Consider the following 16,801-nt stretch of genomic DNA (forward strand, 5'->3'; position numbering starts at 1 on the left):
AAAATACTAATATGAATGAACAGACATGGAGGAAGTGTATAGATGATTCATTACATGATTCATTCAGTGTTCCTGTGCAGCCTGATGGTACAGATAGTGATAGACACTCGGAAGTCAGTACTTATTCAATGTCAAATGGTTAATACAGTCAGCACAAAAATTCACTGACTCTATGAACAGATGTTTGCACCTCCATAATGGCTAGAAAGCTGTTAACTAAAAGAGATTTATGGAAATGTAACTAGAAACCAACATTTAAAAAACATCTTGCAAAGTAAAGCACTGTGTCAGGCATCAACTGTCCTTGCTTATAAAACCTGTACCTTCATGGTGAACTCTTGCTTAGATATAGGAGATATGTGAGAATACTGTAGGATTATTTAATTTTTTCTGATGAAATTGTAAAGGTTACAAATCTGTTTAGCTTCTAAAACTCAGTCAGGTGATCTCTCCTGTATGTGGAGCCAGGAGAACTAAACCATTATCATTGTTAAACTGGTAAACTGACATAGCAGAGATTCAACCGTGAAGGATTTGTTGAAGATGGTTTACTTACAAAACATTGGATTTTGAACATTCATCACATCTGTCTTTAAATTTCTCCTCAACTGTTAAGTACAAGCCCCCAGAGTCAGCAGCTACACTTATTTTATGTTCCCAACGGAATATAACTGCACAATCCTGACGTGACATGTGATGTCCAACTCTTTGCTGATGTTTCAATTTGAAAAATAGAGCCAAAGAAACATATATTTTTAGCACACAATTTGAGGTCATGCTCTCTAGTCGATGAGAGATGGAAATAACACAGCAGGAGTTGGAGCGAGCAGACTTCCACATCCTTCCTCTCACAGGACCGTTCACTTCAGACGTTTCACTGTTGACACAGGGAAAAATAAAAATACCTTTTCCTTTAAATTCATTTTCTTTTTGACATTTCTGTTGGTGACAGCAACCTTGGAACTGACTGCAAGTTAAACCTTTCAGGTATTGAAAATAACTTTAGCAAGTGGAATACAAAATTTAAAAAAAAATTCTGCCAAGGACACACTGAAGAATTAACAGATTGATTGCATCAGGAAGGAATCCTAATGGCTGCTTTGCCGTAAGACAACATTGCTGACAGCAGCTTTCATTGGACGAATGGAACTTTGTGGTAAACCATAATAACAATTCTGTGATGTGCACTACTTTATTTAATTTCATTATTTAAGCCAAAGCCAAATAGCGGCAAATTTAAAAAAAATAGTTAATTGCTAAAAAAACTGCATCTGATTGCATTAGACTGTACTGATGCTTATGTTTGTGTCCACCCACTGTAGCATGAGCGTATAAATGTAACACTTACTCTTGATGCAATCAGTTTATTCTTCTCATTGCTTGCTTTTTTATTTTATGTTCCACTTGCTAAATGGTAAACGTCTCATCATCCGTTGGCCTTCATGTGCACGGTCCATTTATTTACCATCAAAACGCCTAAACCTCATCAGCAGAGAGGACTGCCTCTTTCTGGCTCCTGATTGGATTAAGGGTTGCGGCAAACTTTACTGTCGGGCCCATGAGACTTCATGAGAGCTATCAAAATAAAGAGGTAACATGTAGCTTAACTAAAGGTCCTGTGGTGTTTGTGTTTCCTTAGAATGACACTCTGATATTGTACTCTGGAGTCCTCCTTGGTGTCTGTCACAAAGGGTATCTGAGACTTCTTCCCTTAGTGGCTCTTAATCCTACACACTGGTCCTTTAAGCTCTTTTGTCTTTGTCCATTCACTGAGTTTACATTAACTTAGCCATGCTTATGGTAATTCATGATGCCAACAGGTTTCTTGGTTTGAATCTCAGTTTGAATGGGATCTTTCTATCAGGGGCTTCCATGATCACGCCTGTGAACGAAGGGTAGCTATGGCCTTACTCCCACAGTCCAAAGATGCACAGAGACATGATTGGGGTTCAGGTTAATTGGAGATAGGTGGTATAGCTGATAGACCTATGGTACATTGTTTAAAGTCCCTAAAATGTGGTGGATGCACAATGTGTGTTATGCCATATTGCAGTTAGAAATACATATTCCTTTCATATATCAAATTATATTATATATAACAAAACATGATGGTAGCATTTGTGTCTGCGTTCTCTTCAATTCAGATGTTTCACTGACACATGAAAATGTGAAAACATTTGTTTTCCCCAGGACAAAAACTTGTGACACACAGCACTGCTGAGCCTCCACATGTTAAAGACAGAAGCCTGGAGACTAGGCTTTTACTTCAACCATCATGTTACCCGATGTTGACAGAACATATTTGCTTGTTCATGGTGATGCCTGGGCTTTGTGGTTTCACATGCCTGGAAGCTGCCTGGTGCAGTTGTAGAAAAGAGCTATATTTTTAACCCATTTCTGTCTCTCAGTGTTCTATATACCCATCTGTGGGTTTGTCCTGTAACCAGTTTGAGAGTTTGTGTCTGAATAGGCAGTGGGCCCCCAAACACAGACACAGTGGTGGCGGATATGGTAAGAATTTGCTGTGCAAGATTTGGAGTAACTGTGGGAAAAAAACACACAGTGTGAATGCTTGTGTGGTGGACATCAAGTTGTGCATTATTGGCCATCAAGACTAGAAAAAGGGGCTACACAAATGCACCAGGGTAAAGGAAGTCTGCTGTCCCATAGTACAAATTATCTTTTCTAGTGATACCTTTTTTTTTTTTTTTTTTTTTTTTTTTATCTGAAGATACAAACATCTACAGAATACAGGCATGAGCTGGACATTTAGAGCTCAGTTTCAGACACAATTCTATAAGCCTTTGTGGACTCAGCATGAGCCTGTCTGAGTGCTTGTTTGACATTTGGTTGCACAACAAGCCAGAAAAGAGATTCAGCAGTCACTGTCCATGGTGCTGAAATTCTGTATTTAGCCATGTGGCTCTCATCTGTCCTTGTATGGCTCATTTATGGCTCAAATTAAACTGTGCTGTTATCTTCCATGAACAAATTGTGGCCTCACCTCCAATAGCACTGGACACTCAGTATGTCTGAATACATAAATCGCTGTTAGTCATAGAGAGGAAGTCCCAATGCAACTCTGTTTATATCTGTTGTGTCAGACGTATTGGAGGCAGCTTTGTAAATAAAACTTCAATTTGGCTTTGTCTTAACCTGTGCACAAAAAGGAACATGGTGCATGTCTTTTAGTGGCACATATACTTAGAGGAGCTTGCAACATTTGCAATAAAAAGGTTCAGGCCAATGCTTTGGAGGAAAGTGAGGAAAGTATTTCTTGGTTTAATGTCACTTAAGTGACTCTGGTCCAGTGTGATCACCAACCTTACAGGGAAGTCGAGGAAAAAGAAATGATCCAGATTTTTTGGGGGGTAGGAAACTTTCATCTTGTGGCTGCACCTTTGATGAAGAGAGCGATAGAGAGAGGGAAATAGACTGTGAGAGAGGGAAACCTGCTTCATAAAAACCCACTAGACACTGAAGACTAGCAAAAAAAAATAAAAAACTAGGGCATCGAAAGTCCCGAAGGCATTGAGCTTCAATTTTTTTGCATAATCATGAGAGAAACATGAGAGGAGAAAGGGGGGGGGGGGGGGAGTTGCTGTAATTAAATTAGTGCATAAAGAAAATGAGGAGGAGAACATGTGAAAACAGGGATGTCGGCTGTGTCGGAACAGAATTGATATCAGAAAAAAACATTGGGCTGAGGGCAGAGTTTGATTCGAATTGATAATTTCTTTACCCATTTAAGTGTGAAAACATGCACACAGGCTGCAATTCATGTGGTGTCAGCGGGGAGAATGGTGGGGGGGTGTCCCTTTTGAGAGAGTGAACTGAGGTAGAGGAGGAGGAGGAGGGGGGAGAGAGAGAGAGAGCGAGCGAGGGGTGAATGCAGACAGAAGTTCTGCCTCCCTCTTCCTCCTCCGCTTCTTCCATGAGGAGACAGTCCGCTCTGGAGTCTGTGTGGTAAAATGCTTTTTCTTCAGGCGATATTGAAGAGAAGACTTCTTCAAAAAGGTAAAATTAAAGGACTGTCTTCTCGTTACTGTTATTTCCTTATTTGATTTTAAACTTACCGGTTTGACTTGACACTTCAGACCGCTTCATGCTACTTTCCCCTCTGCCTGTCCACTGTCATTAATCTTTGTTTAATTGATCTTTCTTTTACTTGCTGCTTTTCTCCCCCTGGGCTCTACAACCAACTTCAAATCCCCTCATCATCAAGCTTGTGTTTTTGTCAGTCATCAAAGACGGGGGACATGGGAGAGCACTTGCTGTCCTTTTCCTTTCCCCAATGGCATTTTTTTTTTTTTTTTTTTATTCTTTTGTATTATTTGTGTTGTGTCTGAATCTCTCTCCCTGTGAAGTTGTGCCTCCACTCTTCTTATTCTGAATCTTATACTTACCCACATATCAATACTAACAAGGGCAAGGCAATATGGGAAATACAGCACCTGTTTACATCACCCTTTCCCTCACATATATACAATCATGGTCATACATCACAATAAGAATAATGTTATTCTTGTGCTTTAACTCAACTTTTTATATTTGTAGCAGTAAAAAAAAAAAAGATAGTGTTCTTAATGGAATCCCTTTGCGTTGTCCAAATGTTATAGCCATATATAAACAGTATGTTTGACTATGACACGCGTGTGTGTCTGTGACAGTCTGTGTTGACCCTACAACTCTCCATAAGAGAAGACCCAATTTTGGGATTTTTTGTCTTTTGTTGGTTGCAAGTTTTGAATTCCGTATAATATTTTTTAGCGCATAGCTTTATGCAAGTTGATGTTGCGACTGGGAGAGTTAAAATTTGTTCCGTTTCAATTCAGTATGTTATCTTCTTTTTCATTATTGTGTGATTGTTACCAATCGTTTTGAAACTGTATATGTGGTGCACGTCTGCGAGGGTGAGAGGAAGAGAGAGATGTGCCCACCCCCATCATCTCCTGATTTATTTATGAATTTGGGGATCTATTGCTTTGAAGTTAAGTCTGGAGGAGCTGTGCAGAAAAAAAAAAAGAAAGGCAAATGGGGACAAAAACGCCGCCTGTCGGTCTGTCAGGGTGCACTGCAGCCTGGAGTCTGATTTCTAAATAACAAGAGACGGAGCTAGTGTCCTTGCGTTGTCACAGTTCCCTCAAATTGGCATGTTACGAAAAGTCAAAGATTTTGTCTCCAACTAAAATGTCAGCATCCTTTTACCACCACACACAAGTACTGCACAAAGCACCACTGGTGTCCTGTTGTTTCAATAAATATATATACATATAACATATAACATAAATATGGCTGTATTCGAGATTGACTGGTGGACGACGCAATTCAGTACCAAAGATCAGTGATGTCCAACACAAGGTAGCTGAAGGTGATAAACCATGACTCATAACAACTTTGGAAAATGCCATGTAACATTTATACTCAACACATCTGATGCTTTTCATCTGGACGCAATTCCCCTCGCATTAGGGGACGGCCTGGACGAGTTGCCAGTCTACCACACTTTGGCTTTGGAATTGGCATCTCTTCTGTCCGGGCTGCTGATGCATCACAGCACCTCCTTTTTTTTTAAGATTAACTTATGATATCAGTCATTGACATTAATACAAATTCCCTTTGTTGTGGTTCCCTGTATGTATATATAATTTCAAGAGATGGGGTTTAGAATATCCAAGATTGGATATTTTACTAAAATTGTTCTTAACTATTCTATGTCACATTTTATAAACGTCATCTTCTCTCAGTGTGCAAACACATTTTTGACTAGTTGATCAGATTAATAACATATCTGTGGTGTGTGTGTTCTCATATGTGTGCTAATGGAAAGAGGTTTAGAGGTTTATTTGAGAATCGGCTGCTTGGAGTTGAGGCTTGTTGAGTTTTCAGTGCCATCAAACCTTTTTATCATCTGTTGCACAAATTCAAACCTGCACTATGTGGCTGAGCAAGTTATTCATACAAGTTCCATTTTGGAGCAAAAATGTCCTTGACTATTGTGGTATGATGTTAGTGATGAAAGTCGAGCTGGAATTTTTAACTGAAAGTGATGTGATAATGATTTACCCTTTTTTTGTTCATTGATTTTTTTGATAGCGCTCAAAACTTCTCACATTACATTGACTTTACTCCCATTATCCTCCCACTCTGCTTTTCCATTCCTTCCATTCACCTTTATGTCTCCCTCCATCATATAATCCATTTCAGTCTGTCATTTTCAACAGTATCATCTTTTATTTTCTTAATACAGTTATGTAATTTCCTTCTGCTGACTATTTTGGTGTTTTATGACCCCAGGAATATTTATTTCTTTATGGAACACACTTTTTTAATATATTTCAGATATTATCAACACTTTTTGATCTTGTTCTTAAATATGTTGATAAATATCTGCCTCCACAGTTTTTTATTCAAGTTTACTTTTTCTCTCCCTCCTTCTCTATCTTTTCCCATGTTCCCCCCTTTCTTCCTGTCTACATCTTTTCTCCCTGTGTTGTTCCTCTTAGCAATGCAGATGTACTTACTTTGATTTTTTGTCACCAGAGATTAATTAGCACTTTATTAGGAGACTTATTTATACCTCCAGTGGAGAGAGAGAGTGGGGAAAAAAGAGAAAGAGATGAGGTTGGAGAGCAAAGAGGCAGGAAAGCTGGAGTGTAAGATTGTGTAAGATTGATGGACTGAAGCAAAACAAAAGGAGAATGTGGTAAGAGGTGGTGATTTAGGCAAGGCCAGATTAAAATGGGGGAAGAGGGAGATGAGAAACAAATTAGAGAAAAAAGTGCAAGTACTAGGACAGCCACATTCTGAAGAAAAGGAAGGTGGGGTGTTGGGCCCGGCCTAGGGGATGTCAGAGCGCAACATAAAAACACGAGCGGAGAGTGAAAATTGTGTGACAACAGTGAGCAGTTTATTAAAGTTTACAGCGTAAAGTGACCGTGCTCATGAGAATATATTTACAAAAAAGACTTCAGGCTGAATCCAGGCCAAAATAACTCCCAAGATAAATCCCAACTCCTCACCAACCAGAAACTGACTAAACACTATCAAACAGACAGCAACGACACACACTGATCCTTTCCTCCAGGTAAACAGGAGAACAGTGCTGCTCAAACAAAAGTGGGGATTCACCCCTATACCGTACCGTGACTAAACACACTAATGAACTTTACAACACTATATTTACATTCATCTACACTGAACACACATATCTTTGTCAGGTTCCACTAAATGTGTCACTCTTTCCACCACGTTTTCCCTCTGCTACTCTTCTTCTGGTCTCCTGTCACCACATCTGGATCGCCAGTACCTGGAGAGAGTAGAGATAGATTGAGCGACAGGAGTTCCCACTCCTGTATGCCGATGGGAAAACACAATCACAAAGCTGCAGGCCATAACAGCCCCTATCTTATTCAGGAAATACTGTAGATGCTGTCTTCAACGGAATTACGTCCACACTTCATTCTTGAAACAATTTAATAACTAAGACTTGTAAAATGGAGACATTACGTATACCCAAACTCTTTCTACAATCTCCCATTGATAGAATAGAATAGAATAGAATAGAATAGAATGCCTTTATTGTCATTGATCATCTGCTGCATAACAACACCAGGAGATGCCTTTAGGCTCAGAGCATTTCACCTGATTTGTGACAATGAATTAATTTCAAACGAGTATACTGTATGGTCGGGGGATATCAAGGTTACAGACAGGATTACATTTATCTACTTGTTCAAGTTCTGTGGCAGGAGGATCCAAAACTGATCAACAGACAAGAGAGACTTGAGAGAGCCATATCCATGGATTGAGCCATATCTGAGGCCATATCTTTAATTTATTTATTTTTCCGTTTTTTTAATCAAATCTGATTTATGTTTTCATGTACTGTATGTTGTTTTTCATTCATCTAGATTGAAGCCTTTAGTCTTGTTTGTGCTTAATGGGCATTAACAAGATGGCTACAGTTGAACAACATGTAGGTGTTGTTCAACTTGTAACAACAAGGTGTGAAAGATATTTAACATTGAAATGTTTTGAGTTAGGTGTATGTTTTTGAAAAAAGAATAACCATAATGAGTTAAATGCTTTTGTGCATGTCTGACTGGACTTTTTGTGGCTAAAAATAGCAAAATCATGAGCATGAATTATAAATGGATTAGAATATTAGTGCACACTGATTGGCAGGAAGAGGAAAAGACAAATATGAGAGAAGGACAATGGGAAAGAAAGAGAGAAAATCCTTCACTTTTTTTAACGCTGGCCTCATTATGTCAAGGCAACTTACAAGTGAGCAAAATGTGGGATGAGGGGGTATGAGGGGGTACGTAGGAGTGGTGATGTTTCGAAAGAGGAATAAGAAAGATGAGATGAAATGTTTGAAATAATTTTCTGTGTCAGGGATTTATGTGTTTGTTGTGAAAGGTAGCAACGCATTGTCTTTTCCTGCAGACATGCAACATTAACAATTCATTTTGAGGAAACGGTTGCCATGGATAACATTTTTTTTTTTTTTAACACTAAGGTCATACAGAAAAAAGGCTTTTTATGAAATCACTTTTATGAAAATAAATATCAGAACATTGAAGATTGATTTTTGTTTTTAGTTAAAGGAACTGTCAAATGTGGTATTATAACAAACACTTGTTTATCTTAGAAACACTTCACATTTCACAAATCTGAAGGAAAACATTCAAATAAAGTCCATGTCGAAGTGTGTTTGTGTACACTGTGTACACTGTTAGCTCAACTTTGGTTGCACTTTTACATTTTCCTGAGACTTGCTCACTAACTTCAGGTTATCCTCTCTTCTTTATCTCTCTCTGGTTTGTTGTGACACTCACACACACAGACGGGTACGTAGTGAATCACTGTGGTCTCAGTGGAATCCTTGGTAGTATTTTTACAGTATTGAATACTGACACCTTTTTTTGTCAGACAACTTGATTAACTGATGGCTATTTGTGCGTGAAGAGGATATCAGTAAGTATATCAGATCCAAATTACAGACCCTATAGTTTTAACAAGAGCAGATACACTTACAGTTACTAACCTTAGCTTTTATGTTGATTAGTTCATCTGTATGAATTGTTACCAAAACTACATCTATTGGATACTTTAAATGAATTTTCATTACACAAGCTTCTATAATCACCTTAAATTAGTAAACTGGGCTAATAAATGCCACAGATTAGTAATAAATAACACATCCCTTTAAATCACTAATACTCCCTATGCAGAGCGTCCAACTGAACAAGAAACGCAAGACAACTACAAAAGAAGAGACAGCATTGTGGAAATGAGAGGGTGAATTAGGAGAGGACTGACAGGTAGTGTAGCTGGCATGGCAGAAAGCTGACATTCCACCGAGGAAGAGTGGAAAACAGATTTGGGATTCATTTGCATTTCAAACTCACTTGAAATCCAGCCAGCGGTGTGAAAAAACCTGATTTGCACTCAACTTTCATCCTCTCAGTATCTTATTTCATCTCTATCTCCATTTTGTGATGTTTTCTAGTTTTACCACAGTTTTTCTTCTGCCGGTTGGTTTAATCTTTACCCATCCTGTGTTCTTGATTTTAATTATCCTATTTAGCCATTACACTTATAGTACATACGTTTTGTTTCTTTCAATGTCTTTTTTAGTTTTGATCGTTGCAGGTTCTTGGGCTGCTGACAGTCGTCTGGTGAAGTTTCACTGGTTGTTACAGATGCACTTAAAAACTGAAATGTGACATCAGGTGCCATGGTCAGTCTTGTGGGGCTTGTTTTAATAAAAATAATATAATCCTGAACAACGACAACTGTCCTGTGGCAGATTACTTCACTTTCTACTACACATTACCCCACAAACTGGCCTCATCTGTGCCAAAATCTCATTTAGGTTTTCCTTGTTTCTTTTTTTCAAATTTGAGCACAAAATCAAAGTTTGAAAAGCATGCAATAATGATCTTTGCTCAGGAGATTTTGATTTATTTGCTATTTGTTTATTTGTCAGCAGGATTACTCAAAAGCCATTCAGTGAACCAATATTCATGAAATTGTGTAGAGAAGTGGGGCATGACCCAAGAATAATTCAATCCTGGAGTGGAACTGAAGGAGTTTTTTTTTTTTTTTTATTTTTTTTTTTTTTTTTTTTTACTTTTTCGGAATATGGTTTTAGAATAAACAACACGTATAGTGAACCTATTGCTGCTCCACTTTTCTCTTGATTGAGGAGCGTTTTAATCCACTTACTTTAACTTATCCTCCTTTCTTCTGACTCTCATGGTTTTATTTCCTTCACAGAACACTTTCATTGCTCCTCATGTCTGGCTTTTTCTCCATCTCCCAGTATTCATTCCATTCTGTTTTACTCCATTTTCGGTGTTGCTCTCAGACGGTTTTTCGTCTGCATATGTCCTCATTTGCGTCCTGCAGTGCCGAGTGCTATTAACATGATAGAATGACACAACAGGGGGAGATATAGACTCGGAGAGGAAGAGAGAGGGAAGGCAGTGAAAAGAGGTAGAGCTACATTAAAATTGGGCATTGGGCATTGTTTGCAATATGGGAGCAGGAGATGCTTGATGTCAAATTGACCAAATTAGACTGCTTTCCTACTGATATTAGATTAGTTGTTGCAATGAATTAATCAGTGATGTAGTCCTTCTCATTTTAGCTTTGCCTGTATAATATTTTAGTTAACATATATAATATATTTATTGTACTGCAGTATTGCAGTTGAAATGTATTTTAAGTGTTTTATTCTCAGAATTATATTTTACATGATATATTATGTTTAATACACCTATTTCTCTAGGGTCTAAAAACATGGTTTCTTACCCTAGATATTAGCAGTCCCACTGCATTTTGATACTCATCTTTGTAAGTGTAAAAACAATATTGATTTGTACGTATAAATAATGTGCAAACACTAAGGACAAAAAGCACGTCCCCCTAACTAAACTAGGAGTTAGGAGACTGAGTTGATTAACCAGAAAATGGTCCTCATCATCATCATCATCATCAACCCTAATGTCCTCAACAGACAGTGGAACTCTTTTATGTCCGTGCAGAAAATGAGTTCCCTACGGAACATAGCTGAGGGTGCAGTTATGTTGTGTGGGATAATGTGATCTTCTGGAGAAAAGGTTGTCCGTCTACATAAATGATAAAACGCCTAATTATCTATAGAGAGCTTGAGAGAAGCGAGAAAGACAATTTTCAGTTCATTTACACACACCGAAAATGTAAAACTATAAGATTTGTGTTCAGTATCATCTGCATATATTTTACACAACACCCAAACTCTGCCCCTTTATATTCAAAAAATATTTGCGATAACATTTCATTAAATATTCTGTCTAGAGAATGTCTGCTGCACTCTGAGAGGCAAAATGAGTGCATTCAGATCAGGTTTCTGGTCTTTGTATGTACGTGAGTGCGTATGCTTGGTGTATCCTTGTCTAGATGCTTGGAGGCGAGTGGATTATTTTCTTAACCAGCTGCCTATAGTGCCTGTGTATGAACAGCCCGTGCGTGTACATGTGCATGAGTGATTGTGTCTGTGTTAACGTGTGTCCTTGTGCATGTGTTTCCTGCTCTGAGCCACAGGAGGCCATCATTCACCACTTTAAAGTACTTATCAGTCATTTGGAGTGTGGATTCATTTGTACTTGAAAACCTAGAGCGGGAGAGGGGAAGAGTGGGGGAGAGAGAGACAGAAGAAAGCTAAAGAGCGGAGAATAACCTACACACAGGAATAAGATGAGAACAAAAAGTCTGTGGATTGCAAAATATGATTTCTTGAAGTGTGTGCATGAGTCGTGTGTGTGTGTGTCGTGCAAGTGGACATGACTCATTTTCGTGATGACCTCTTTTGCCTCCTTCCACTTCTGCCCCCTCTCTCTGTTTCTCGTTTTTTAAATCTTCAGAGCTTTAAGGAAAGAGACACAAACACACACACACGCACACACCCATGTCTTTCTATAGCTGTGGAGACACTCCTCAACATATTGAGGAGCATTTTCTATTACTTTACCCAAACCTTAAATGCCTCTCTGCTACCCTCACAGTGACCCTAAAATCATATTTTAACCCTCTGTTGAAAGTTGGATTGGCAGAAAGGTCCCCACAATGATGATGTTGAACCAGAATTGATCCTAAAACTAAAGAAAAACACATACAAATATAAACTGTTCATATTTCTAAAGATGTAAGGACACATTTACTATTCACTTCATGGATTTCTAGTTAAAGTTAAGAAACTATAAAAAGCAAAGCTTTAACTATCAAACACTGTGGGTGTAAACCAACACGATTACACAAAAAATACAATTGCAGTGATTATTTTGCTAAATTGTCATGATTGTAACAAGAGCTTAATAGAGCAAACATGTTGGTTATATAAGGTGAATTGCTTTGTCAAATTTGTGGAAAAAGGTGGAAAAAATAACATCAATGGACCCAATGACCAGCCCAATTCATCACGTCCATCCCAGTATGTATGTGTTACTGAATCAACTGTCATATCTGCCACTGTAAGATTTAGTTGTGATATGATTTAGCCCTGTAATTGGTGAAAGCCTCCCATTATGAGCCAGATTTTCTGAAGGTGTATCATAAAATGGTTTACATGAAAGGTTGTGATGAAATTATTGCGCCAGTAACTCCAGCTTTGTATGTCAAAATTGATAGTAAATGTTGCCTTTGACTGTGTGTTTGTGTCTGAATTAATAACGCTTGGTTGAATTGCTATCAGAAAACTATCAGACAACTTTCCATTCACCCTCAAAACAACTGAAGGTCTGAATCATATTTTACAGAAATCAGTGCAAAGATCTGAGTTCTCACCCAGCCACCTAGTCTGTGAACAGATGGACAAAACTGTGTTGACGGTGACTTCGACTAATTCATATGCATACAGACAGAGAAACAGATGTAAATTAAAGGTAATTTCAGTTGCCCTTTAATAAGACCCTATATCAGAGTTTAATAATCAGCTGCAGACATCATGGTTTTCAGCAGCTTCTGCCATTGTCCTGCACAGTTTAATAGTTTAACAGAACTACTTACTTGTTGTTAAATACAGGCTTCGACTTTTTCGGAGACAAACAAAATAATTCACAAAAGAAATATTTAAATTTACTTTAAAATTGAATGTGATGTAATTATTCAAAAATGGATCGTGTGCAGGCCACATGGTTGGTATAGTGGTTAGCGCTCTTGCCTTTGCAGCAAGAAGACCCAGGTTTGAACCCAGGTTGGAACAAGAGCCTTGTGTGTGCGTGGGTTTTCTCTGGGTTCTCTGGCTTCATCCCAAAGTCCAAAAACATGAAAGATGGGGATTAGGTAAATTGGTCACTCTAAATTGACCATAGGTGTGAATGTGAGAGTGAATGTTGTCTCTATGAGTGTGGACCTGCGATGGACTGGCGAACTGTCCAGAATGTACCCCACCTATCGCCCTATGTCAGCTGAGATTGGCATAGCGCCCTCCGGTGGAGGGTAAAGTGGTAGATAATGGAATGATGGATGATTGTGTGCATGTGAGAGTGAGTGTGTGTTTGTGTTTTCACTTTAAATCCACCATTACACTATATTAAACAATGAGTATCAATCACTGATTGTTACTGGGACACTTCAGACTTTTTTGCAGAGTTGTTGTGATACTGACACATAGTCAGACCTGACTGCTCTGTGTCTGTGTGTGCGTGTGTGTGTGTGTGTGTGTGTGTGGCCCATGGCACTTTAAGTGTTGAACATAGTCTTACCCCTTTTACACTGAGCATATTGCAGATGACACATTTGCACATGCGCAATTTGCATTACTGTAATTATGCAACGGTTTGAGCCATAAGAAAATTCCAGCAGTTTCTGAGAAGCTGAGATGTTGCATGTCAAATTTCATTCAGGGTGCTACATAGTTTCTATTTTTTTCGGCCTGTTTTTGGACATTGAGACAAAGCCTCAAACAAACGTTATTTTAAATATGTTTTATACTGTTCAAATTTCAAATTTAACACGACAAATCTGGTGTTCATGTACAACTACAGTGTTTTGTTTTATTATTTTTTTTGTTTTGCTTAATGAAAGTGGCTGAACTTGATTAAAATGATGAGGTCTTATTTAAAAAGAAGTGCTGGGCAGAATGAATCTCATTTACTTTAAATTACTATTAAATTTAATGTACTGTAAAATTTCAGAATGTGCAAATGGCCATCAAATCCCCACAAATATCATCAAAATATGTCATTTTGAGTTATGCTGCTGCACACAACCAAAGAGACAACGTCATAGGTGCAATGGCAGAGATAATAACATGGACAAAAGGATTAAAAAATATATATTTTTCTCTCTCTCTCTTATCATTTTTTGGCTGCTTCATACCTCCCTCACTCTTACACACTGTCTCTATCCTAAGCTTTCTCTTCAATATGTGCTCCTCTCTCTTTGTCACTCTCTCTCTCTCTCTCTCTCTCCCTCCCTCCCTCTGTCGCCCTCTCTGAGGTTGAGCAGTCGTAAGAGCCAGTCATCTCTTATCATCATCGCACTGTTCCCTGAGTGCCTGGCAGTCCACATCTCCTCCTCTTTCTCTTTCTCCATCCGTGTCCTCTTTTTTCCTTCCTCTCTCATAGTGTCTCTCTCTCTCTCTCTCTTCCTTCCCCTCTGTGGATGTTACTCTCATAAGGAAATCCATGTCAGCTGTCATGTTTTGTGGGCTGAGGGCAAATAGTGTTGGTAAGTGTTGAACCCATAAGTTGAAATTATTTTCATGGAACTAAGCTCAGAATTCTGGTTGAATTATGTGGCATTTGGAACTACATTCTCCAGTCAGACGTTGTATGGAGGTGCCATGGCATCAACCTGCTAGGATTTTTAACAGATGAAATTGTTGTTGACGATGCTGTTTTCTTTCATTCAGCAAATTTAATTTAAATTGTAAATCTCTGTCTGAAATGGTATAGTGTGATGGTTTTCCATGTATGCCTTTGGAGAAGGAATAGTTATTTAATATCAAGTTCCTTCTGCCTTCTGAAATGATCATATTTACTGACTCAATGTATTGTAGTAGGAAGATGTGCTTGCAGAAATGTCTTGGCTTGTGTTACTGAAAAAACTGTGGTTTTATGCATTGAACTCCTTTAGCTATGTGCACTGACATGCAGTACAGTCTAATGCAAAAATAGGTTGTGAATTTAGCAGAAATTAGCAAGTTATTAATTATACTTGGCTGTAGGCAACTGGACAAGCTGATGGGAAAAAAACAGGTTGTCATAGGTTGAAAACCTGTTTTTTCTCACCAGCTTGTCAGAACTGAACAAGTTATTAATTCATTATTATACAAATAAAAAAGTTAATAAATCATTCTATCAGGTATCACACTGTCAAATCAATAAGAAACCAAGGCAGTGTACTTCTTTTCCAAATAACATTCTGTGCACATACTCTTTACATGTAGCTGTGACTTTTCAAGTGTAACTGTGTTTCTGGAGACACACTTGTGAGGTTCAAGAGTTCAACTTCTAAAGAAATGTTAAAAATTCAGGATTGCCCATATGTGTCAATTATGTTTATGATCTGAAAAGCTGTAACCTGAGGTGGTGAGACTTTAATGTGGTCCCTGTTGACTTTCCACACGTGAAAATCCTGTAGACCATCTGCTACTGCTTCTGTCACAGATGCATTGCTGCCTCTGCAGTGGACAAAAGGAGAACACTCTCACTCAGAGTAGGCATGTATTAAATGATGCTAATTAACCATTTCATATCTTCACTTAAAATTATCGTTGTCATGCTTTTCAACCTATGCTATTTGAAACTTTGGCCTTCCCTGCCTTATCCTCCAGGGCTTGTTTGACATCCATCTGCATCACAGTGATGTGAAAAGGCCAGGTCAGAAGGTCAGTTTCAAAGGCTCCTTCAAACATGGCCACCAAATGCAACCTATCCCAGTATGGCCTTCTAAATGTATGCAGGTTTTCCAGACCACATCCTCCAAAGGATCAAGCCCCTGAATTAGGACACAGAGTTAACTGAATTTGGAAGAGCGAGTGGTTATCTTCCTCTGAACACTATGCTTGAGTATTGGACAGGATTAGCTGTCAATTTACTAACTTCATATATCAAGTGAGTTGAATGGTGATTTTTATTTTTACATATACATTCCTATTTGCAACGAAGCTGTTGCTTTGCGTCTTTACTGTACAGTAGTAGTAGGAACTGCATCAGGGTCATTAATAAGAGCCTCTTCCTATTTAATGCACCAACAAGCAGAGTGACTCTTTTCTTTTATGGCCACAGAGACTTTGAGGGGAAAACAGTGCTGTGACCCACAAAGCTGTTCTTTGTTCGTTTTATTTTATTTTTTTCAGCTTTATGTTGATACAAACACTGTGGTTAACACCTATTTTTCCCCCTCATGGTCACATAACTCGGGGTGATCTTTTGAATACTTATGTTTTCTTGGCATTACTAATGTACAGTATAATATTGCTCATTATGTCTGCGCTTTGCATTGTTTTGAGTGGGCGTGATTAAATCGTTTTATTACTGTGGAAGTTATGGCCACATAAAATCCCACCTGAGAAGAGATGAAAAATAAATGAATGATGAGGGCTTTATCACCACCATGGCTTTCTGCCGACGCTTGAGTTCATCCACTTCATTTTCTGAGCATTACCAGGCTGACCACGCTGAGAATTTAATATTGACTGTGACTGCTGTGGACCAGTAAGTGGTCGTGATGTTGTCATCAGCTGTGCACGGTGTGTGCCGTTTTCTCTTCGCTCCACCACAAAGTGCCTTTCTCTCAGCGTGTC

General features: G+C 38.5%; 1 protein-coding gene across 9 annotated transcripts in view; it reads left to right on the plus strand.

Moving 5' to 3' along the window:
- The window catches only part of grip2b (glutamate receptor interacting protein 2b), a 158,134-nt gene that overhangs the window by 99,914 nt on the left and 41,419 nt on the right, over positions 1 to 16,801 (plus strand). The window contains exon 1 of one of the 9 annotated variants that reach the window (XM_058632048.1): positions 3,846 to 4,017. The exons of 7 other annotated variants lie outside the window; for them this stretch is intronic. In XM_058632048.1, the coding sequence (XP_058488031.1) occupies positions 3,972 to 4,017 (46 nt within the window). In that variant the 5' untranslated portion in view covers positions 3,846 to 3,971. Of the gene's footprint in view, positions 1 to 3,845; positions 4,018 to 14,505; positions 14,722 to 16,801 lie in introns of those variants that run through there. One more of the 9 variants, XM_058632050.1, reaches the window with a different exon arrangement.

The sequence above is a fragment of the Solea solea genome, chromosome 6 (assembly GCF_958295425.1).
Source record: "Solea solea chromosome 6, fSolSol10.1, whole genome shotgun sequence".
NCBI classification, from domain to species: Eukaryota; Metazoa; Chordata; class Actinopteri; order Pleuronectiformes; family Soleidae; genus Solea; species Solea solea.